The sequence below is a fragment of the Falco naumanni genome, chromosome 10, assembly GCF_017639655.2.
Source record: "Falco naumanni isolate bFalNau1 chromosome 10, bFalNau1.pat, whole genome shotgun sequence".
NCBI lineage: Eukaryota > Metazoa > Chordata > Aves > Falconiformes > Falconidae > Falco > Falco naumanni.
Window position 1 is genome coordinate 11,810,416 of NC_054063.1, and position 24,335 is coordinate 11,834,750.

The window sequence follows — 24,335 nt, forward strand, 5'->3', positions numbered from 1 at the left end:
AAAGCCATGGACACCTTTAATATACAGTAAAAAGGAAAAATTACACCTTACCAATTGTAATACATACACAGTGAAAGAAACAATTCTATCTCCTGCATTTACGCCCACCAATACTTTTATAACTCAGTTTATGTGAAACATTTCAAAGCTTACAATGAAATAGCTAATGGTCTATACACTTTGCAATATATGTTTGTTAAAGGAGGGCTTTGACTTTCAATACAAAAAATAAATATTATTTGTATGCTTTCTAAAGTGACAGTCCAAAATACCCACAGACAGCAACTATCTGCACAGCGCAACAGCAACTATCCAACTGAAAGGCATAATGTTATTTATTTGTATGACACCCTGGCTTAAACAAGATTTCTCAACAGAATATACTACTTCAACTGAAATAAGAGTGTGAAAATCTCTTGCAAGCTTTGGGGCTTACAGCAGTGATCCATATCACACAGTGCTTTTCACCCTGTAGCTTACAGATACTAGTGAAGTTTGTATACTATTTCTGAAGTCTAAGAATGAAAGTGAAGAAGGCAAGTTTATTCTCAGAGAGGATTAAATTTCTTGTAAAGAAATCAATTTCCACTGGGAAATGTATAAGGGTATGCAAATTTGAAAAAATTAAGATTACTGGTATAATTTGACATTTTTCATTTCTTGGATACTTAAAACAGCTTTTAGCTTCAGATCATTTAAAAATAAATTAAAAAAACTCTCCGTAAATAAAGCTTGTTTGGAGACAAATACTGCATTAAAAAACTGATTTTCATTTTAGAATATATTAAGTCCTCTTAAACTGTTTGCAACTTAATCATACAATTGCTTTGGAAGTTTCAGATGAAGCTGCGAAAGAAAGTCTTTGTTTCTCCCTTTCAATTCAAGACAAATTGATATGAAGAGATGTGATACTGAAGGAATGCCAAGGTATTTTTCATTAGTCAACAATAAGGTCTTTCTGAGTAAGAAAGCACAAGCAGTGTTTTAATGCTCCCAGCCCATTCTAAAAAACTGCAACATCAGGTACAACTGAGCTCTCTTTTTCTGTTCCGCAGCACTAACACAAAGGTAGGGGCACCTGGAAGCATCAAAGAAGGGGAAGAATTTATATCTGTTTTAACTGAAGATGTTCATTTCCCATCTAACCTGTATTTTTCCATTCTCCTCCATGAACTAGAGCCCTTCCTGCTACACAGGTAATTTCTTAAACTAGTCAAGAGCCAGTCACAGAAGCACTATTATGGCAGAACTCCTGAGTTTCATATTTTACTTTTGTAGAGGATAAAACAAAAGGTATGGCAAAGGTAGCAAGTTGTGTGCACAGACACTCCCCACTACTAAGAAATCAGAACACTGGTAACACATCCCACATATCGAAGGAAGACTTGGTGTCCACTATAACACACACACACACTGTTCCTCTTTTCCCCCCCAAAATCAGCAGTTGCAGCGTTTGGAGTAAAACCCAAACTAAAAACCCTTCTTAAAGAAAAGTCACCTTGAAGAGTGAAGAGCACGTGTTTTCCCTCATCAAAAAAGTTTGTAAAGACAAAGCTCTCAAAAGACACTTGGGAGGATTAAGGGATACAGAAAAGCAGCAAAAGTATTAAAGGACAACAGAAAGCTCAGAGAACTGGTAATATTGAAAATGGGCTTACTGATGAGTTCTTAGTAATGAGTACTGAGAAGTCTCTCAATCACTGGTATCAACATCATACCCGACCCAGAGCATGTCTCCCCATTCTTCAGAATTCACTGTTAGGCAGGCTGCAATGGAGAAAATGCTAGGACGAAGAGAAAAAAAGATTTCTTCCCAGCTGACAATCTGATGTGAGGATGGGTCATCACAACTCTAAACACCACTGATTTACATTAAGATTTTTTGACAGACTAACAGTGTGCATCTTCATCTGTGGTCCCACATATCTGCTTTTGTCCATGATGAACAAAATGCCACATTCTCTCTTTTCAGCTTTCAGTAGCTCTTCATAGAATGCAGCTGCACATTACACTTAAACAGACCAAGTGCAAACCATCTACAAAAGGATTATTTAACTCTTCCCTCTTTGTACCTTATGTCTCCTCCCTAAATCAAAACCAGCGATTATACAGCTGCACCGAGACACAGATCAGTGGAAAACCATCCCACCAAAGGAAAAAACCCACCCAAACGTTTTCTGTCAGATCAGTGAGTAGATCCGATTCATTGCACAGCTGCATTAACCATAACTTGAAGCTACCCACAGATGCAGTAGCAACACTTATCTTGGTGTGGCTGACTATAGCTAGCTCAAAATATGCAGTTTCCTGCTCTGCACAGAAGGCTGACAGATGGGGGAGGTTTATAGAAGGCAGTCAGTCTGCCAAAAAAGACAGCATGTTTGTTTATTTGTAAATTAGATCACTTATTTCTATGCAACATGCACCTCAGACCTTCTTTTTGAGAACACCTTGCTCATTACTTCTGTATACAAAGGAGCTAAAGTTATCCATGGACTTTTAGTAGTATCATAGAAGAACTATGACAGGGAACAGTGTTTGAGAATGAAAGATCTGCTAGGGTGTACAGGTAGTCTACCTGAATATGGTTATGGTGTTAGTGAGACTAATTTCAAACAAAGTTGGAGAATAAATTTGACTTGTTAGACAAAATAATACCCTAGACATGTAATTCCCTTCCAAACAGTTAGAACGTCTGCTCATGTAGTTCTTCTGCTAATATAACTGATTTTGAGATTTTTAAATACCGAAATGGAAAAGAGGTAGAAGACACATAGCCTTTTCAGTTAGCCAGGATATTTTTGCTCCAAATTCTCCCAAACAGTCAATATAATAATGATAAAATTTTATTTCAAAAGAGATTTTTCACCTGTCTGCCAGGAAGGAGCCCTGAACTGTGGTAAGAGGGTAGATCCTGAAGAGACTGCCTGAGCAGTACGAGACTCAATAGCAGAGAGAAAATTCATAACTGAAGAAGTTTCCTTAGTGTTACTTCCAGCACTGTGCATACTGGTATCAAATATTCCTGAAAGACCTAGATGAAGATGGAGGGAAATGAAACAAAACAGAGAAGTCAGAGGAACTTACAAGAAGCTCAATCAAATAACAAGGATAAACATTCATAATTCACTACAAATAAGCCATGAAACATTAACAATATTATTACAGTACATTGATTTTTCAGTGTTTCACTGTTTTACAGTGTTGTGACTGTACACAGGAACTTGCGTATGCATTCTAAAATCTATTATCAAATGTATGTCAAATACGATGCTTAAAAACAGTATTGAGGTACACCAGTAAAACTCTCCCTTCATCTGAAGATTCATTGTTCCATCATTTTTTATTTTTTTCTTTACATGAACTGTTTAAACATTCCGAATTCCTTCTGAAATGGGTTCAGCTTCTTTGTATCAACCTTTTCCCCACTTTGGGCCACTTGTAGCAGTTTTGACTTCTCTGTAGGACTGGCACAAGAAATGGGAAGCAGTGGTGAGATCGAGTTTTTTAGTAACTAAGAGTACATCAAGACTGCAGGGTCTGCAGCCTGAAACTTTCCCTGCAGTTCTGACCCTCCACCATCCTGATGGAGGCCTAGCCAAAAGATCGCAGATTCAGTCAGCACATAAGCTCAAGTATCTTTCCTTAAACACTGGGTTGCAAAGCGAACGTGAAGAGGTCATGCCCTCTTCATGTTACATCCCAATGCAGATGTAACACTACCTAACCTGCTGCTATATTTGAAGTAAATTTTAACTTTGTCCCAGCATTATGTCTTACTTTGCACATGTAAGTACTAGCAACAGCATGTTCCGACTTGTATTGGTTTTGCTATCTGCTTTAGTCTAAAAGTACTGGCATGATTTCTGCAGCTGGCTTCAAGGCATACTTTTGGCCCTTATGCAAAGGCCAAATCCTAAAAAGCTGTATTTTCAAGAATAAATGTAGCTTCTTTAAGAATCAATAACCTACTGAGCATAACTCCCCTTACACTTCCCTTTCTACTTATGACATTTTGATATAAGCTAACATATGATTGTTAACTTTCTATTACAAACTCAGCTTTTCTAATACCGCTCGCCACAACCTGCAGGACAAATTCCCCCTGATTATAAAATGCATAAACTTGAATCTAAATTATAACAGTTTGGGTTTGTTGTTTGTTGGTTTTTTTCTTCTTTAGCTGTTTAAGCTGTAATTTCTTGATATGGACAGTTACCAGTAGGATGGTGTGTAGTAGAGTATCCGGGAAGCTGATGAGAAGCTGTGTATGTCTGTCTGTGAAGATCTGTTTCTGAATGTGATGAATGTCCTCCTCCATAGCTTAAGCTAAGGAAGAAATTAAACATTATTAATAAAAATATACAATTATAGAAACAAAGTACAACCATGAAATCCCAACCACAAGCCAAAAACTTGCAGAAATAAAAGAGAACACAAGACCAATATCTGATAGATGTGGTTGTGCCAGGACATCACTAAAAATGTTAAGCAGGTAAAAAAAGTACTACAAAACCTAACAAGCCAAACAGGGGGGAAAAAACCCCAAACCCTTACAAAAATCAAAATCAACCACAGAAAAGTTTACAAAGCACTAGGTCAGAAAGACAGAGGTCTTCCTAGTTCAACTGTAAGAAACACTGAATGGACAATTTTTGTAATGATTTACTGATGCAAAGTCTGCAAAGCAGACTGCTGCAAATACATGCCCACTTTAACATTCCAATTTTCAATTTCATTAAAACTTACAGGACCACATTTAATACAAAGGCTGAAATGAATGAGAAGCTGCAGGAGCAATAGGGTTTTTTAAATGTTATTAACTTTAGCAGAATTCTAACAACATTGACAGTGAAAGCACTAGCAAGTGGCAAATCTTGGTCTTCAGACCTCTTAGCATTACATATAAGTTAATGATCCACAGTTTTTATTTAACATTTTGAAATGAGACATCTAAATTAACATGATGTTTTAATCAGGCTTAATGGAAGCAAACTGAATGCAAGGCCCATGCAAGAGCAATAATGCAGAAAATAAAGAAACGCAATCTAAACATCAAGCAACATTAGGAACCTGCCAAAAGTGCTAATGATTTCCAACTTAAAAGTCAGAAAAAGGAGGGGGAAGCAAAACAAAATCCCAAAGCTTTCAAGCTTCCACAGATTCAGCTCTGTACAGCACCTGTCAAACTGAAAACATGAAAGCCAGCATAACCAAGTAACCATTTATCTTCTCATCTTGCCTTCTGGACATTAAGTTTATAGGTAGCTGCTACTTACTCCAGTGCACATGTGAGACTGCTTTAAGTTCAAAATTCAATTGTAAACAGATGCCAGAAAAAAAACCAAACGGTGAAACCCACAGCCCTCCGTACCGACTGCTGTAAGGGAGACTTCCCTTATCCTCTTTCATCCCCTGGGATGAGGGGGCAGTCACTCTGAATAAGGAAAAAAATGAATACTTGATGCCAGGAATAATGACATCATGGGAAATTTTTGTAGAAGTCATCAAATGATATAGAAATTGGCAACACTACCGAATTTACTTCATTTTCATTAAGATGACAAGAGGAGACAGTGGATCTGATGAGTGTGTAAGAGCATTGTGACCTCCACGCATTATGAGCTAGCAAGAGCCTGTCTGTAAGGGAAACAACATTTTAGACTTCCAGATTAATTTTTGTGCCTGAGATGCACTAACAGAGAACATATTTTCATATACAAGCAGTTTCAGCTGCTTATAGCAGACTACGGCACAAACCTAAAGAATGAACTAAAATGCTTCGGGGCAAGAGAAAAAAAAAACTAAAACAACAAACACTTCAGCTACTGCTTTACTCAATTGCACCTCTACCTAGCTCTTCAACACCTTACACAGCAATAACTACCATTTAGAGGATCGCCAAACCTCAACTAAAAGTCAGCACATCGATGTGCATAGAGGATAGATTACACAGTTCCAACACTAAGTATAAGCAGCTAATGTCTATTATATGCTGACTGAAATCTAATTATTTGCATCATTACTATGAACAACTGGCAGGCACAATTGCATGACACTAAGTTATATTTTGATTAACAGCATTTAAAAATTTTAGTATTTCCAGGCAGAAAACTTACAATACTGTTCTGCACATAAAACATCACACAAAAATTAAGACACTTGATGGGGTTTTGGGATTTTTTAAAAATCCACTACATGAGAAAATAAGTTTTTAAACTGAACCATAGTAGCATATGCATTGTTAGCAAGAATTACCTTCACCAACACAAATGCTGATCTTACGAAAACTTTCCATGTGCAATAGGTTTTACTTAGTTTTACTTTCAAGTCTTCTTAACCTATATATAACCTTAACCATTTACCTATATAAAAGCATGTGATGCTGACTTTTCTTTTATACAAGGTTAAAAGACAAACTATGAAGTCGTATTACATATATTGCAGAACACCTTTATTTTTCCCATTTCAGGTATTTTCAGGCTGAGAGGCATGTTTGGCATTGTAGTAGTGCTCTAAACAACTGGGCCTACATTTTGCAGCAAAAATCCTTCCAGATTAGGTGAGACTCACAAGAACCGGTACAGATTATATCAAGTAATATTGTGTCATTCCTCCTCTTACATTGCAACAGCAAAAGGTCACAAGCAAAAAGTGAATGAACTTTACTTTAAATTAACCACCTGAAAATTTGGGAAATTGAAAAATTAGTTTCCTGGGTTTGGTTTTGGTTTGTTGGGGGGTTTTTTGTGTTTATTATTTTTTTTTAATTTGAGATTTCTGCTTATTCTGGTTGTTTGGTGAAGACTGTGATTCACTCCCCCTCTTCACTCCCTTGCAATAAACACCTTTTTTGCAGAGGAAACGTACAGTATATGCAAAGACTGCAAGACGGCCTAGCACACAAGCCTGTAGACATGAGGCAAAACCTGAATGGTAAAAGAAACTTAAGATAAAGACTTTGTAACACAGAGGACACTGGAATTAACACTGTGATACAAAATAATCTCTAGGCTTAGTACCTCAAAAACCTTGTTAATTACTAGAATCTCAAAATTCTAGTAATTACAAGCATCATAAGAACACTCTTAAGCATATGATGCCTTTTTTTTTTAATACAACCTCCCAGGTCATAGTTAAGGCAACCGCAACCTCAAAAATGAATCTGTCTTTCAATAAAAACATTGTATTTATTAGAACAGTTAATTGTTTATTGTATAATTACTAGTTGCTGGAATGTAGATTCTTATCTCAAAAAAACCCTGCATATATGCCTTCAGTTTACATAAACTTATCCTAAACACAAGCACAGCAATCTGAAAGAAGATTACTGCCTTAGGGTTTCTTTTTATAAAATTTAGCTTTAAACAGATGAACGTATACAGCATGTAATTCACATATCAAAAATACATTAAGCATTGCAAATAACATTATGGCTACCTAGCCCTTTGTACTCTACTTTCAAAGTCTGCTGAAATTCCACAGGAGTTCTCACCTGTCCTGAAATGTCAGATTAGTTACTGAAGAGACACATTCACGTTACTTGGTACTTTGTTACTTGTTATCATTAGTTGCTATACAAGTTAGTTGCTCTAAAACCACTTCCCGTTATCACTGATGTATCACAGTGATTTCTCACTTCTACTGGCATAGTTAACTGCACTGTGGAGTGATTGCTGCTAGAAAGTAATACATATTTGACACACAAATGTGGAAAATAGTTTCCCCTGGAGTATTTTTCATTGAAAAGTTCCATTCAATTTGAATATAATATTTAAGTGTCCTTTTAGAGTTTTCCTATGAAGAGCCATCATTGTCATTGTCGTAACAATGCAACCAAAAAATCCTTACGACAATGACAATGAAACAACTTATTAATCTGGGGGTTTTCACCTATATCAGTTGGGCTACTAGAAGATTATTAGATCTCCAGTAAAATCTGAGGAAGAAAAAGGTATAGTCATTGCACTTAATTGTTACTAAAATCCCTCTAACCTTGATTTACAACTCCTTTTTGTTAATCCAGATTAAGTCTTTCCTGAATCAACTCTTCACATATGTGTTTCTATCGCTATTCTTATGATCTTATTTTCACAGCATTCTTCAATCTAATAGTTTCACATAAATTTACGTCTCCAACTGCAAAAGGTTACTGGGTTACGCTGCAAGCCACCCTCCTCACCTGCCAAGACAACTATCTGGTTTGCACTTTACACAGGCGATAGATGCATTTCTTAACTTCAAACTCAAATGGAAGGATCACATTTACAAGGAAACAAAATGTAGTGGCACTAAGCACTGGACATACAAGTAATCCTTTGTTTTTACTTCTGATTTTCTTCAAAAAACCTTCCTCTCCTAGGCACCCATATAGAATGAAATCCAGAAACAAAAAAACTTTAAGGAAGTATCTTCGTTTACTCAATACACAAAGTATCATTAGGTGAAAATGGCCTTTTGCTATGTTTCTACTTTATTTTCTAGATCAATTTTCATTAGAGCTTAGCAATTTTTAAGGTCTTCTGGGTTGTTTTTTTTAAGTTTAGTAACAGCTATTATTCGAGCTCTAGGGAAACTTACACAGCTTACATGAGAAACAGACCAGGACTCTCACAGAGCAAAGGAAACTTCTGGGTGCAATACCTTGCTCTTTTGTTCTTGGGCACTTGTAACTTCTGCCTCTGATATAAAGGAAAACTACTAAAAACCCACATTAAATCACAGAGCATTTTCAAAGTGTTCAAACAGTGCTGGCTGTGCTCAAAGTGAAGCTGGACACCTACAGGACAAGTGGTCGCACAGGGAACTGACTGCAGGAGAACCGAGAAGCGCTCCCGCCATCCCCAGAGGGGAAACCTCCATGCCCCAGGTCCGGGCTCCTGCACAGGCTGGCAAGTTTGAGATCCAAAACAACCAAACCCAACAAAACAAAAGGCGTAAAACCACACAAGTGATCAGATTTGAGGCAAAACCAGAAAACATTCTGGTCTCACTTTTGGGCTGCCTGTTCTGCCTCGCTGAAAACAAGAGGAGCTTCCTGACTCCAGAGGGAAGATGACTAGGCGTACAGTCCACTTCTAGTCAATCACCAAAACTGAGATTAAAAAACTAATAGCCTCATGCTGACAAGGAAACACTTAAAAACTCACACTTTGCATTTTCTCTGACTTGAGATATGTGAAATAGGGCAAAGATTACTCAAATTCCCCTCTCTCCCCCAAAGCTCAGGCATTGGCAAAGGGGTCTCTCTTCCATCGGCCCCTTAGCCACACATCAGGAGTTCCACTCAGAGGCTAAAAGCAAAGCTGTCTAAGATCCAAACACCACCAAAATGACAAATGCATTTCTAAATATTAAAAATACCATCCTAAATATAAGATATAGAAACCGATACACAGGTTACAACTCTTTTTGTCCACTATATTTCACTTTAAAGATGTAAAAGGCAGTTCCAGCTTGCATTACCTGCTGGTTCATATTTAGAATTATTTTAATATTAGAAACAACATTTAATATTTTGTTTAAATACTTAACTTTGTTAATCTGCTTTCATTCACAGCACACCATGAAGACAGAATGGAAGAGCATTACCTGGAAATATTACTTGAATTTGAATACAGATGATAGGGATGGTAAACAGCCTTTCAGCCAGCGTGGGCTTCAGCTGCCCATACTAACCACAATGGAATTAACCGCTGTTTGCTACAGTCTAACTAGAATGTAATTCATCATCTAGGGCTTATCTGCAGCTCAGAATAAAATTAAAATTTAAAGACAATGTTATAGGTACACATTTAATTAAGAAAAATGGTTTTGATCTTGTATTTTAAAAAGCAATGACTAGGAAGACAGAATCATAGAGGATGGAGGGAGTTGCCTAGAAAGAAAGTTGCTACTTAAGTAAGTTCAGTACTATTTGTTAACACCAAATCACTCCTGTCCAATGGACAGGCCAACACATTTCTGGAAGTTTAAAAGCAAGCCTGTAAAGACAACAGAAAATGTTTCAGAAATTAATTCCAACGGGGGGAACAGACTCCCGCTCAGCCCACTCATTTCAGTGGAAAATATTTTTTTTCAGAAATGTATATAATACGTGATTTGTCACCTCTATTTCCACAGGTATACTGGAAAAGACGCTGCAAGAACTAAGTTGGTTCAAGGCTTGCAAACATTGGCAGGTTCAGGAAAAATAGGAAACCAGCCTACTCCCCACGTCTAATTCCCCTGATCCTCTCGTTAGATGGCACAAGACAAGACAATCCTTCACGTCTGAAGATCCACCCAATATTTGCACAAAGAGGAAGAATATTTAGTAGTCTAGAACAGTTATGGTATCCACAAAAGAAAAAAATAAACCGCTACTTAAAAAATAAAGTCCACTACTGAGAAATCAGAAGAAAAGCATCTCTAAAATCAATATATCTTAAAAGGTACACAGAGCATTCCTTTAGGAACAGTATACATCTTTAGCATTTGCCTAGCCTGTTGTTGAATTACCACATAAGAAATACATAGAAGACAATATTTTAAAATATTAACTATCTAATAATATTACTCTTCAAGTTAGATAACTTTTAGAAAGATGGAAAATATAGGATCAGACTCCAGTGCTGTGGTATGTCAGTAAAACACAGAAGAGTAGTTTTTCATCAACAATCTCAACTGTCTGTTGGTTATGTCACGTTCTTCCCTTTCACTGTAACTACAGACTACATATTCAGTGTAGAATGTATCAAATCATAACATACCAAAGGCAACTAAACTTCACTCTTTCCTTAAAGATGTTATAACATTAAAAAGTTATAACATTAAAGTTACAACACTTCAATTCATATGCAGAGCCACCAACAGCCTGGCTGAGAGTGCCTTGACATGGACCAAAGACTGCCTCGAGGTACTCTTAAGAGGAAACACTCGTTACTTCCTTGCTTGCTAGGAGCTGAGATAAGAAGCTTCTAAGAAATACATCTTGAGGTAGAAAATTACATGCAGGGAACTGCCTGTGAATGAGCAAAGTTCATGCTGTTCCTGTGATTCTGCACCTGAACAGATGTTATATCTTAAGGGAAGAAAAAGATTTTATGGCAAAAAAAAAGTTCATCTCCCTTTTATTCCCATGTTAATGTGTCTGAACTCTTTATGCTTGATCCTTTTAAGAAGAAAAAAACCAAAACCGCTTCAGGAAAGCCAAAATAGTCTTACTGGTACTTCAATACCTGAGTGCAAGTGCTGGCTTGTCTGATCAAGTAACCTGTGGAGTTCTTAATAACAAAGACAATGTAATTCCATTTTCATAAGATCAGTTAAACTATGTCTTGAAACTATGGATGTGAAAACTAATACTCAGATTGAAATGAGCTATTTATAAACTTCAACTTTAGTTACTATAGAGGGACTGGACAAAGTACTTTGTATGCAATCTAAACTATCTTTTTGATGAGGTTATTTATGTATGACATGCAGTACATTTAACTTATTTTTTAAAGAAAACAACCAACCAACAACAGAATTGTCAAATACCACTACTACTTCTCTTGGCTTTGACAAAAAATTCTTGGTAACCTAACCAAAGCAATTTTCTAAAAGAAATTCTACGGCTTACAAAAATCAGATGCACTACAAAAGGCAAAAAGGATGAAGGTACTTTAAATTAAAATTTCAAATTCTAAACACGAACTACTTTGAATTCTTTTAATGAGAAAGTCCAAAGCTCCCAGCCAGCTAGCAGGAACCCAGAGGCCGGGAAGCATCCCTGGGCTTTCAGGCTCCCCGCCACGTGCCCAGGAGCAAGGCTGCAGGACTTGGGTGACCGCCTGGCTGCAGCAGCCCCACACCACTGCTGTCCCTCCGGCCATTACCCCGTAAGGAGACTCAGGCTGGCGGCACCAAGGCAGGTTTCTGTTGGAAACTCCTCTGTGTCCCAGCAGGAAATTTTGAGGAATTCATTAAAATCCATCACACAAAACATTCCACAGGGAAAAATGGCAACCGTACCTAAATCTGAACATTGAAAAGAAAACTGACCATAAAGCACTGTATTAGTTAAGAAGCTCTTTACAGCTTACCCACTTCCCCCCCACCCTCTTCTACTGTAACAGGGCTACAACCTGCCTAAACCATTCTATAATAATGCCAGTTTTGAGCTCCTGACACACTTCTCCAAATTTCAAGGCCTGGAAGCAACTTTCAGTGTTCCTGCTCTGAATATTGAAGCCTAACTTTTATGTCCTTAGTGACTCAGTATCACCACTCCCCACATCTAAACAGACACTCATGTGGCCCACATTCACCACCCAATTTATATTATAATGCAGTGTCAGAAATAATTTTAAGCCATTTTTTTTGCCAAGCCACATCTTGGAGGTTCGTACATCTTCCCTCACAGCTTCTACTCTATGGCTGCCTGCAGAAAAATGAGTACCCCATTATGGTCTGTGTAGCTTATACCATGGAAATAACTGCAGTCTTCTCTTCTCACCTTTTGAGGCACTGGATTATTTTGTCACCATGTTCATTTATCCTCTTCTCTTACCTATTCTCTATGAAAGAACTTTATCTTTACCCAGCACAGAGATAATAGCTGTGATTTTTTATATTAGTAATATTTCTCTCCTACAGAGCTTTACTCACAATTTGAAAAGATTTTTGTATCAGACAGTAATGGAAATCTAGCACTTTTTCTCCAATGTGTGATGCTATTCTGTTGTCAAAAGTGTACTTGGAGATATTCAAAACTCTTCTCAAGATCATCACAGTATTAATGGTTGAGCACACACATAATCCTCTATTACGGCTAGCCAAGATACACACAAGAAGATTTCATTACTTTTAATAATAAAATTTAATTTCAAAATATAAAAATCAGCAAGGCATTATCTCAAAACGTGGCTTAGCCACAGCCGTGCCTTATTAAAAATACAATTCATTTTAGCTATTGAAATGCTTCTCAACTGTTATCCTCTCACAGTAATTACAGTGTAATATTTTGTGGCAAGCTTGAGTATTACCTTTGGGGTACTATAGGAATGCTGGATATCTCATTTCTCAATAAATCCTTTATTTTCTTATTATATGGAAAAGATGACGCTGAAGTTGAGAGATTAATCACAGAACAGGTAAGAAGTGTAAATATGTATGTCTTACCCACTGACAGACCCATCCAGGGCATACCTCTTTTAATCACCAAATCGCCAAGCAGTTCACAGTTCCATAACTCATGAAGTATCTCCTCCTTTAATCTAAGGAAACTAAGGCACAAACGTTAAGTCACTCAGATTTACAGGCCTCACAACCAAGTTTCAAATAGTCAGTACTGAAGTAAGACTCAGTTTCTCAAGGTTTTGTGAAGTTAAAATTTTTAAGAGCTCAGTACACAACCACTATGAAGGTCAGTAGCTTCACAGCTCACAGCCACAGAATCGAGGCATCTACTCACGGACTGCATCTGAGACCACAAACTTACCTATCCTTGGTCATCTGTACAGCCTACAATTGGGGTCATTAAATAGCCTCTAAGCCTTTTAGCACACCTACATGTCTGGCTACAGTGTTTTCCCTGTCCCACCACATACTGCAAGGTCTAAGCAGCTCATATGAGCTCCTTTAGAGTCAGTGAAGTGGCATCCCTGTGACTAACACTACTTCCATCCATACTTAGGAGGCGTGTTCAGGAAAGATCTAACATACTAACAACACACAGTTCATTGTAAAATGCAGCAGCAAGAGTCCTTTGCGTTAAAGAAAACATCACAGGGTGTTACCACCTAGTTTTATAGGATAAATTAGCATAGTCCTTGCATGTAGCTCCCATACCTCTTCATCCTAAAACAGATTTAAATTTACATTTCTAAGCTTGCAAAGAGGACCCTGGCCTCCACGTGTGTCCAGTTACTATTTAGCTGAAAACACTATACAAACTCAGGTGCTTGTGAACTAGAAAATGTGGGCTGTTCAAAACTGTAGAAAAATAGTTACAGCCACATGGCATTTATATAGTAAGTTTTCCCCATCTCAACATAAAACAAATTACTTAAATATGCCCCACGTATTGATTTAAGATTTCCTCACATTCAGGCAGATGTCTAAATAAAAACAAGTATTAATAGAGATCAAAACAGTACACACACACAAACTAGAAAATTCCTTTAATTTGTGAAAAGCCTGTATTCTTTTTTAAAGAGAACAACAAATATGAGTTTTTTGAAGGGGAAAAGAAAATCCCAGCGCTCTTCAGTGGCACTGGGCATTGGTAACCTCCAGGTCACCAGTTTCAGCAAAAACTGAAGGTAGGTAACAAATGGTTACTGTTCAGAGTCCTAAGGAGTTGGTTTTCCAGGATCACTCTTTGCCTAGCAAATGATCAAATGTTCACAATCAAAAGAAACCTATTAGAAATCCTTTTCTTGGCAGACTCAGTACAGAATAATGAAATGGGAGGGACGCAGGAATTGAAGGATTATTCACTGTCTAGCACTGGCATTTCTGACACGAAGAAGAGAGAAAGTAAACAGGATGTGGTGTGAAATACTAAATTGCCGTATTTCTGAAAGGGATTTCCTGGTCAGAAAAAAAGTGCAACACGGAACGTGCAGCACACACTGGTACATTCAGTATCGCCGCAGAACACCAGCTCAGTTGCACACACACCACGCAGGCGCAGTGGCCATTTGTCTGGCATATTCTAGATGTCCAAAAGCTTTCAGAACAAGTTGCCAGACATCTGGAAACACTAGACAAAGGGCTAGAGTCCTCAAACTCTTCTCGCACAACACTGCCAGGTGGAAAAGAAGGCTATCTCCAGAGAAATCTGGATGTATGACAGCTCCAAGTATAATTCATACAGGGTTATTAAGGAATACATGTTCCTTAGTATCCTCCTATGTAAATACTCTTACTCTAAGATAAGGATGCCTAAGGGTGCCCTCTTCCCGCTGAGTGTAATTGGTTACACTTATACAAGGCCCAAGCAAGCAACAGAGGTAGGCATGTAAAAGATGAAGAAGAAGAAAAACATTATGGGTAAATAAAAGCTTGTCTAAACATATGTAGGTTCTTGTTGAATTGTTTTGGAATAAGAAAGTTCAAGTATGCAGGAATCAGGAATAAAAGCTCCTTGCCCCTATTTATTGCAACCCATGGTCAGAGAGGTTCTGAGGATGCTCTGTGTCTATTCATCCCCAAAAGTGCTCACAGTAATAAAACAAGGAAGTAATGTAAGAAGAGGCAACAGAGAACAGCAGAAGTAAAACCAAAAACTATGAAATCTGCCCAGTGAGGTAAGTAAACCTAGTACTTTATAACCAAGAGCTCCGTCCCCTCTGAACACAATACTCCTCTGTGCCTAAAAGTTTTAAGGATTTTCTTTTCTCTGTCACTTGCATGGTACAGTAAGAAATGTCATGCTGGAAAGGCTGAACTCTGCATGCTGCTCAAAGTTATTTTTGTCACACTTAAGGCTACTATGAGAGGTTGGAAGTAAGACTATTAATGTGCTGCCTTTTAACTGGTTTTTATTTAGGTTGGTGCTTTTTTGTTTGTTTTATGATGTATGGAATAGGCAGTCATCATACAAAACAACTTTTTGACATGCACATTTGTGAATGCTTTCACAAAATACAAGTAAAAAAAATCCAAGGAAAATGAACCCACTGTGAGAGCTCTAGTATTGTTTAGAATTAATATAATCCAGTCATAGGTGCTTTTTTCCTGACAGGAACAAGGATTTTTCTAAAAACAACCTCCTTCTTATGGCAGCATCGTGCCAGAATCAACAGCATCTCCAAGAAAAAATAAAAGGTGGGCAAAAGTACAGAAGAAACAAAGGGAAAAGGTTGTTCTCTGGCAGTAATAAATGCCTACAATCAAATTTAGCAGGATGAATGGTAAAAAGCACATATGGGACTGAAAGACCTTTTGCATAGATGGAAGATGAGAAAAACCTCCTTTTTCAGAATGTATTCAGTAATCTGTGTGCAAGTTGGTCCCATGGGAAAGGGCTTATATCTGAAACACCATTCCAGGTGATCTCAAGAGAGGTCAAGCACTCAGCTAACATGACATTAAGTGCTGCTGGTAGGGAAGCAGGTAGTACTATTTGGGTGGGATGCTCATTGAAGACAGTGACATGCCAAGGCTGAGCCCATCTAAAAGCTGCCCAGGACCACAGGCCAGAGTCCCTGCCGAGGCCACACGGCTCACTCCTTACACCTTTCTGCTCCCTGCTCATCCCCTGGTGCCACCCTCTGGATTCCTGTCGGACAACACGGGTACACCAGCACAGCTCTCCAACTCAACTGAAAGCTATTCACCTTCTCAGTCAAGATAGTTTTCTCAAGAATTAACAAATCAGACCAGCTCCCTGTGCAGTTGCACAAACACCAGAGCCAATGCAAGGGAGGAAGGGAGCCCCTTTCAGCAGCAGCGAGCCTGAGCAGCGAGTTCAGCCATCTCACGTAACTGCACCCTCAGACTAAGTTTCAACTCACTCTGTTCTATTTCACCATTTCTCACGGCAGCAAAGTGACATAAAATGCTTAAAATGTTTCATGTAAACTTATTGTTAAACCTTAAGACTGCTACGTAGGATGTAATTCCAAACAAGCTTATGTGGCTCAGTTTGAAACTTCAGCAAAGATTTCACAACATGACCATACCTCTGCATCTGTGAAAAGCTATGGGGCACGCAAGAAAGTGCCTCTCTGTTCAGTCAGTCTTTGACCTTGTCACAGCTGTTATTTCAGCTGGTACCAAATGCAGGTTAAAACAAAAAAAAGGTAAAAAAAAAAGAAAAAAGAAAAGAAAAAGACAACCAAACAAAAGGTAGGAAGTCCCTGTAAGGTACCTATGCTACACCATGGACTACCCGGGTTTTATTTTGTATGTATGTTTTAGATACAAACTATGACAGAAAGTTTGGTAAGATTTTAAAGTGGCCTACATTTTTATATGTTTATAAAGTTTATTTAATCCTTCTGTGCCTTTTCTTTTAATAGCAAATGTTCTAAATATATTCACAGTTTATGGGCTTTACCTTTCAACATTCGAAATACTATGCCATAGGGAACTTTTTGTAGGAAATGTGTTTAACAATAAACATTGGTTTTACCTCTCAGAACAATTTAATCTGATGAAAGAAAATGTTCTATGCTTTTCTAAAGCACACTATCTGCAATTTTAAAGTTTTTATAGGTATGCAGAAATCCATTAGAATTTTAAATTGAGCCTTAACTAAATCACAATTATCATACAGTTGTTAGAATAAGCATTGGCTTGACAGCTATGCAAAAATACAAGTTAAAAAGTCATCATAATCATTTATCATGAAAGTTTAAGTCTCCCACTTATGTAATTTTGCATATGAACTCTCACTGTAACTAACTCATTATCTTAGATTAGCTGCTATAAATATAGGCTGCACTAACCAAATGTCAGCGTTATCTATTGTAAAGAACCATCTTGAACTAAATTATATAAACCCCCGTGTATTTGGGTAGGGCAGAGACAGACAGACTACCAGGCATAAAGAAACATCAGAGACCACAGCAGTTGCCATAAAATTTAAAACAACAACAAAGTAATTGTGCCTGACATTCAATGACATATAGCAGAAGACTTGAGTCTTAGAGCTGTGGTAAAAGCTAAACAAGAACAGTGAGATCCCTCGACCACTAAAAATCCTTCTCTGAACAAAACCCTAGAAGTGCCCCCAAGTCAAACTCAACCAGAAATCTCATCCGTTATCACCCACCTCCATTTCTCTTTCCAGGCAATTACAACAGTCTCTCAAACAATCACACGTTCACCTGTTTTCCGAAGACCGTTTTTCTCAAGCAAGTAACGAGTAAGCATGACATATGTTACCTGCTATTCAATATGGGACTAGCTTTAGACTGTGCCACAAAGAGAGTTTCAGCACAGAAGGAAGGTTTTCTAACAGCTACAGGAAAAGGTCAAAAGTGGCAGTGTGCCCACACAACCATCAGAAATTCCTTCAAGATGCTGAGAGCCTATGTAAGAGGTGTGTGGGGAGGGGGAACGCAGAGGACAGGAGCACACCTTTCAGCCCCCTGCTACGGGGCTGCCATGGCTGCACTGCCCAAATACACTCTCCAGTGGGAGTGATCTCTGCTAACGTGGTGATTCAAGTGATTTCCATCATCTCCCGTCTCCGTTTCACTATCTTCTCCTATTCCATGGGAAAAGTTATGTCACAGCAGGCCTGGTAGCAATGTCCTCATAATACTTCACCACACATTTCCTTTCAGTTGATAAGAATAATGCCACTGCACAGACAAAACAGTGCCTGCAAGAAATAAGGAGCAGGATAAAAACCAGATGGCAGAAGTTAAGCGCAGGAAGACAGGAGCAACGCTTGTAGGGAGGAGAAATCATTTTGACGAGCTGAGACTGTGAACATGGCTTTCCACACAAAGGGAACATAGCCTGCCACGACACAGCCTGCATGACACATACGCATAAATATGAAATGAAATTTGGAAGAAATATTGTTATCTATATCACCTAAAGGCTGAATTCTTTTCAAGCAAGTACCAGATGAACATGACACACATTTTTTCAATTTAACATCAGGCTAATGCAGCTTCAGCTGTTTAGAAGACTACCTGTCAAGCACAATCAAAAACACCATTCTGAAAAACGTGAAGTGATCTGTAACACAAGTCGAGAACATTGACAGCATATTCCCTTACAGCAAATCTATACCTTCATGATTTGCTTCTGGGCTGGTACAAGCCTTGGCAGTGATAGTTGTGACTCTCACAGCCCAATCCCCCCGGCAACTGGCTCCATCCATAACTGACAAATGTTATCAGTGATAGGGGAACCACAAACACCTATGCAAGCCCAGACTGTATTTAAGATTGGAGTCCAACATGGTTCACATCTGTAAATCTTGCTGAAGACAGGGGATTTTAATTCGTACTGAAATGACACAAAATCTGATTCACAGTATTTTCCCTGCCCTTGCTACAGTTAAACAAACAAAAGTTAAAACACTTCAGTCAACGCATTTAAAATGCATCATTCATCACCATCTACACAACCTCCAGATGAAACTTTTAAGAACTGAAAGCAAGGTCTTCTTGACATTGCTTCCTAAAGCATAGCATAAATACTGCCATATCATGAATGGATTCAGTAATACTAATTTGATTTTTTTGATTAACAATTTGATTGGTAAAGGTAGCAGGCATTGCTTCAATGAGCTTCTGCACAGTACTTATCTCAGGACTATTCTCCATGCCATTTCAATTAAGGAATTCCCAAAATATAAACTTAATCTTGCATTAATACAGCAGCTATTAAAAAGATTAAAGTTACATTTCAAAACCAGGGTGGTGTTTTTTTAACATAGAAAATAATCATCAAACAGTTGTGTTTCTTCTAAGATCCCAGAGGAATCCACTTTTGCTCCTGCACTACATATTCTTCAGTGACCTGGAAAATCCAAACCTTCCTCATGAAATAGATGGCATGATCCTCAATAGATGATGAGAATCGGGGAAAGCAATATAGAAAAGACATGTCACTGACTCCCGCAGAAACGAACACATCAACATGACCAAGAGCAGTTCAACAATTAGGAAGAAAGATTAGAAAGAATGGTAGGAGACCCTACTGTGCCATGCAGGCAACTCTGCAGACAACCTGGCTAAACATAGCTTCATGGGGCAAGGCTTTGGCCAAAAAACCTAACCATCCTCGCAGTTCTCTGCAAAACAAGGAATCTAGAGTCTCATGCCCAGGGAGGTCCTATTATCTTCTTACTTAACATTGAATTAATTGCTTCTAAAATGAAATGTCCACAATTTAGAAAGGGTGACAATAAATTGGAAGGAGCCCAGGAGAAAACAGAGAATAACTGCAGAAGAAAAAGAAATGAAAAGAAAAAAAAAGAATGCCTGGTAACAAACGTCAGAAGATAATTTATTTTTCTTAATAAAAAGCACATAAAGCAATAAATAAATGAAAATTCATAAGAATCATACTCAGGAAAACATGAGATGTAATGGGATTTTCAGTGTTGATGAGGCTATAGCAAGATTCAGTGGCTGTAAACTAAATGTAGCCCTCTTCAGATCATAAATAAGAAATAACACACAAATCAGCCACTTGCACATTTACCAAGAATTGTGCTGAATTCTGCTTCACTAGAAATTTTTAACTGCACCTTCTAAACCGTAAACTCTAGTTTCAAACACAGATGGGGGGGCGGCGGGAAGTCCTATGGCCTGCATTATGAAGAGGTCAGCCTAGCTGATTGCAACAGTCCTTCTGACTTGATAATCTATTAATCTTGTCAGATCAGAATACACGCCTGACCACTTTCAGGACCCAATGCAAAGTCATCCACAGGCACACCTATTCTGGCAGTGTATTTTTAGCCCCAGATTCTCTTTTACCTTTAAACGTCGTGGAGATAGGAACTGCAGATGTACCGAGCCAGAGGCATAAAAGGCAGGCGGTAACAAAAACCTCCTCGCCTAGAAAACGCTCATTTTAGTTGGCAGAGTTATACAATCAAAAGAGCAACGCAAAGCCAATAAGATATCCTGTATTTTTTCCGCGCTTCCCGGAACTTTCCACAACTCTCCGTGGGACCGAATCGCTCCAGACAAGTTTTAGCTGAGCGGAGGCTCCGCACGCCCCAGAGCAGCGCTGCCGAGGGACGCGGCCAGCCCGCCGCCGCCGCGGCAGACAAGGCAGGCACGGAGGGCGCAGGGTGATGCTAGCGCGGCGCCGGCCCAGGGGCTGCCGGCGCAGGGTGAGGTCGTCCGGTGCCCCGGCGTGCCCGGCCCCACCGCCCGCCCAGCGGGCAGCATTGTTCTGGCGGGCAGCGCCGGCGCCCGCGGCCCCGCGCACACGGAGCGCTCCCCGCGCCGCCGCCCCCGAGCCCAGCGTCGCCCCCGGAGCCGGGCAGGGACGCGTGAACTCTTGAACCCGCGCAGCAGCCCAACGCGAGCCTCCGGGGCGGAGAGCGGCGGCCCGCCCCGCCGCCCGGGGACGGCGGGGAGCCCGCTCCGGCCGCCCCCCGCCTGGCTCAGCGGCCGTGCCCCCAGACGCCGAAGCCCGGCGGGACGCGGCCCGGCCGCCCGCTGCCCACCCACCGCCCCGCCCGGCCTCACCCGCCGCTCCGCTGGGCCCCGCTCCCCCCCGGCCGCGCCGCCCCGCCTCGCCCCGCCGGAGAGGGCCCCTCGCCCGCCGTACCCCCGGGGCGCCCTCGGGCCAGGCCCCGGCCCAGACCCCGGCCCAGACCCCGTCCTTTCCTGCCGCAGCCCCCCGGCGGACCCTCCTCACCTGGGCTTGAGGCTGCCGGCGCTCCGCTCGTAGGCCCAGGAGGCGGCGGGCTGCGCGGTGGCCGGGGCCAGGGGGTCGGCGAAGCTGGGGGTCGTCGGGTAGTTCCTGTCCATCATCGGGGCAGGGCGCGGGGCCGGGGCGGCGGGGGCTCCGCTGGGGCCCTGCGCGCAGGGCGGCGGCGGCGGGGACCGAGCGGGGCGGGTGGGAGCGGCCCCCCCCCTGCTTCATGCGGGGCGGGCAGCGCCGCGGCCCCCTCCCCGGCGCGGGCCAGGCCGCCGCGTCCCGGCCCCCCTGCCCAGCCCTGCCTCCGCTCCCCTCCCCTCACCGCTCAGCGGCGGGCGGCGGCGGGCGGACGGCTGAGGGGAGCTGCGGGCGGCGGCGGGGGCTGCGCGGCGGCCAGGCGAAGACCCATGTCGGGCTGCTCTTTCCCAGGATGCACCTCCCCCGCCAGCGCGCACTGGGGCTCACGGGCTCCGGCTCCGTGGCCGGGGGGCAGGGAGGCCGCGGCGGAGGGGGCTGCCGCCGGAGCCACCGCGGCGGGGGGCGGAGGAGGAGTAGGAGGTCTGTGACTTGGGAACGGGCGGCCGCGGCCCGGCGGGGAACCGCGGCGGCTGGCGGGGGGCGGTAGCCGCCACCGGGGCGGGGTGGGGGGGTGCTGAAGGCGGGGACGGCCGGCCCGGGCGGTAAGGCGAGGCGGGGGGGGGGGCGGAAAGGCCGGTTTCTCGGTGGGGCCGCGTCAAGTGAAGCGCTGGCGCTTTGTTGGAGGAGCCGGGGCGGGGCCATCTTGTTCCCGCTGAGGGGAAGCGGCGTCAGCGGCGGGCAACACCGCGGGACCGCGGCCTCCGGGGGCGGCCGCCGACCGACAAGATGGAGACCGACAGCCGCCACTATCCCGGCTGCCGCCCCGAGGCGACGGGTTGCCTCATGGGGAGCGCATTGTAAAGCAATTTGTAGGGCGGCTCTCCCGCCCTGCCCCGCCGCGGGGGGAGGCGTCCGGGCAGGCGGGCGGGAGCGGCGTCACCGTCCGGTGACGCCGCTCCCGCCTGCCTGCCCGGACGTCTCCCCCCGCGGCTGAGGCGAGCCGACCCACCGCTCTCCTCACAGGAAAATCTAACTCGTCGGAGAGAGATATAAAATAAAAAACCCCGGTGATGGGCACAGGGGTGCTGGGAGGTCACCGGGAGAAGTTCGTCGCCGTGTTTTCCCCTCAGGGGCAGCCCAGAACCCTTGTTTTGCCACTTCAAGCTCCTGCCGGCGCTCAGCGCTTTAGGTTGGTCATCGTTCTGAGGGTACTTTACAGGGGTTAAGTAATATAAAAGCACAGGCCTTTAGCTAATTATTTTCCTGTTGACAGCCTAAAAGCCTCTTATAGACATACCACAGCTTTTCCGAAAAACTTCAGCATTCCCCCTCAAGAAATCATTGCAGGCCTGCAGCCCGATTAGTCTAAAAGTCAGCCAGCAAGAGAAACGATCGTTAAGCATCTAGAGCAACCTAAGTTACCTGGCGTCTGGGCTGTAAAGAATCTTTTAAGCATCTACAGCAATCTAAGTTACCTGGCGTCTGGGCTGTAAATTTCTGTATCTTTGCCTGTGCAGCTTGTTGTAGTATGAGGGAAAGGGGCACCAGCTTCCCAGAGCAGGGTAGGAGCGAAGGGGACATCCATCTCGGGCAGGGGGATGGTGGGTGAGCTATGGTGTCTGGCTTTCCCTGCAGGAGAAGAGCAGGAGGAATGTGCATTTGAAGAGAGGGTGACTGCACCTGGAGGTATTGCTCAGAAGGGGAAGGTGTATGCTAATGAGTAAGTGAGTCTTTTGAAGATTTCAGTTTGTAGTACTCCGGGCATGATCGAAATGAATTTTGTAGTGAAACGCAGAGTGTAGAAACTTGGCTACAGCCAATCAGATTAGATGGAGAAAAAAACAAACCCAAAACCCAAAAACCAAAACAAAACCTCAACATTTGAATGAAAAAGTGGAGTGGTCAATATTAACTGAGAATGCCGGAAGGTAAGATACTTTAGGATGAAAAGCTGAGGTTCTGCTTTTCTCGTACCTAGTTTCAAGAAGCCGCAAATTCAACTATGGGAAGGAACACAGCCTTTTGGATCCAGGAGGGAAGGGTAAGTGCGAAAGTAATCGGCAGCGACGAGACTGAGCTAAGTCACCCAAAGGCCAGGGCAGAGGGAGGAGGGAGAAGAAGCGTACCAAAGCCAGAAACCAGAAGAGTGAGTTTTCCTTGTGTTTGCATAAGTTAGCACCTGTGTTGCTTGCAGCTGGAGGAGAGTATGTGGGGGGTGGGAGATCTTTTTTCCTGGGAAGCACGAAAGGGTACTGTTTTACATACAAGACCCGATGACAGAAAATTACTCCAGTTTTATGCTAACTACTCTGCTGATAGCATTGAAAGTAGCATTTCCAGCGGAGAAGGACCTACAGGTTTTAATTTCCCTGCAGGATCTCCACTAATCTCCATTATAATATTGCACTTAGAGTGCATTGTTTCCCTCAGGTGGCAATACATGGACCTAAGTGATACAAAATGCCTTTTCCACCTAGCTATAGTGTTTGGTTATACAGCCCGAGCCTGTTGGTGTGCCTTAAAAGTTTGTTGCCACAAATTTGCAACAATGTATCAATAAATTGTAAAACTGCTAGTGTTTTGTTTGTTTGTTTTTTCTCAAGTAATGGCAACATGAACTTTAAAGAGTACCATAATATTGACAGTTTTCATTACAGGTTATTTGTCTAATGAGCAGGTGTTTGCGTGTTAATACTGTTAGATTGTGTCTGTAAAATCCTGTTGCACCAGAAATCACAAACAACAAGCCCCAGTCCAGATTTACAGGCGGGGAAATATACACAATTAGTTTAGACCATTAAATGAACTAATTGTCAATACACCACAGACACAGTGTTTCCTTGAACATCGTTGGAGTAGGTCTTCTTTTCTGTAATCAAATAGCAAAGTTGAGTGAAGCAGAAATTGTGACAGCTGTTGGCAAGTTTAATTTCTTT

General features: G+C 41.7%; 1 protein-coding gene and 1 long non-coding RNA gene across 5 annotated transcripts in view; one reads left to right on the top strand and one right to left on the bottom strand.

The window, feature by feature from the left end:
* QSER1 (glutamine and serine rich 1) overlaps nucleotides 1-21,864 on the bottom strand; it is a 46,442-nt gene extending 24,578 nt beyond the window's left edge. The window contains exons 1-3 of one of the 4 annotated variants that reach the window (XM_040608238.1): nucleotides 21,319-21,864; nucleotides 4,220-4,329; nucleotides 2,870-3,034 (exon numbers count right to left, since the gene is read on the bottom strand). In XM_040608238.1, coding sequence (XP_040464172.1) covers nucleotides 2,870-3,034; nucleotides 4,220-4,329; nucleotides 21,319-21,434 — 391 coding nt within the window. In that variant the 5' untranslated portion in view covers nucleotides 21,435-21,864. Of the gene's footprint in view, nucleotides 1-1,658; nucleotides 1,785-2,869; nucleotides 3,035-4,219; nucleotides 4,330-21,318 lie in introns of those variants that run through there. The other 3 variants (XM_040608239.1, XM_040608240.1, XM_040608242.1) reach the window with 3 other exon arrangements.
* Nucleotides 21,865-22,596: 732 nt separating this feature from the next.
* On the top strand, nucleotides 22,597-23,974 carry LOC121094412. Its single transcript, XR_005829838.1, has 2 exons — nucleotides 22,597-23,119; nucleotides 23,378-23,974. It is a non-coding gene; the product is annotated as an uncharacterized LOC121094412 (long non-coding RNA).
* The last annotated feature ends 361 nt before the right edge of the window (nucleotides 23,975-24,335 follow it).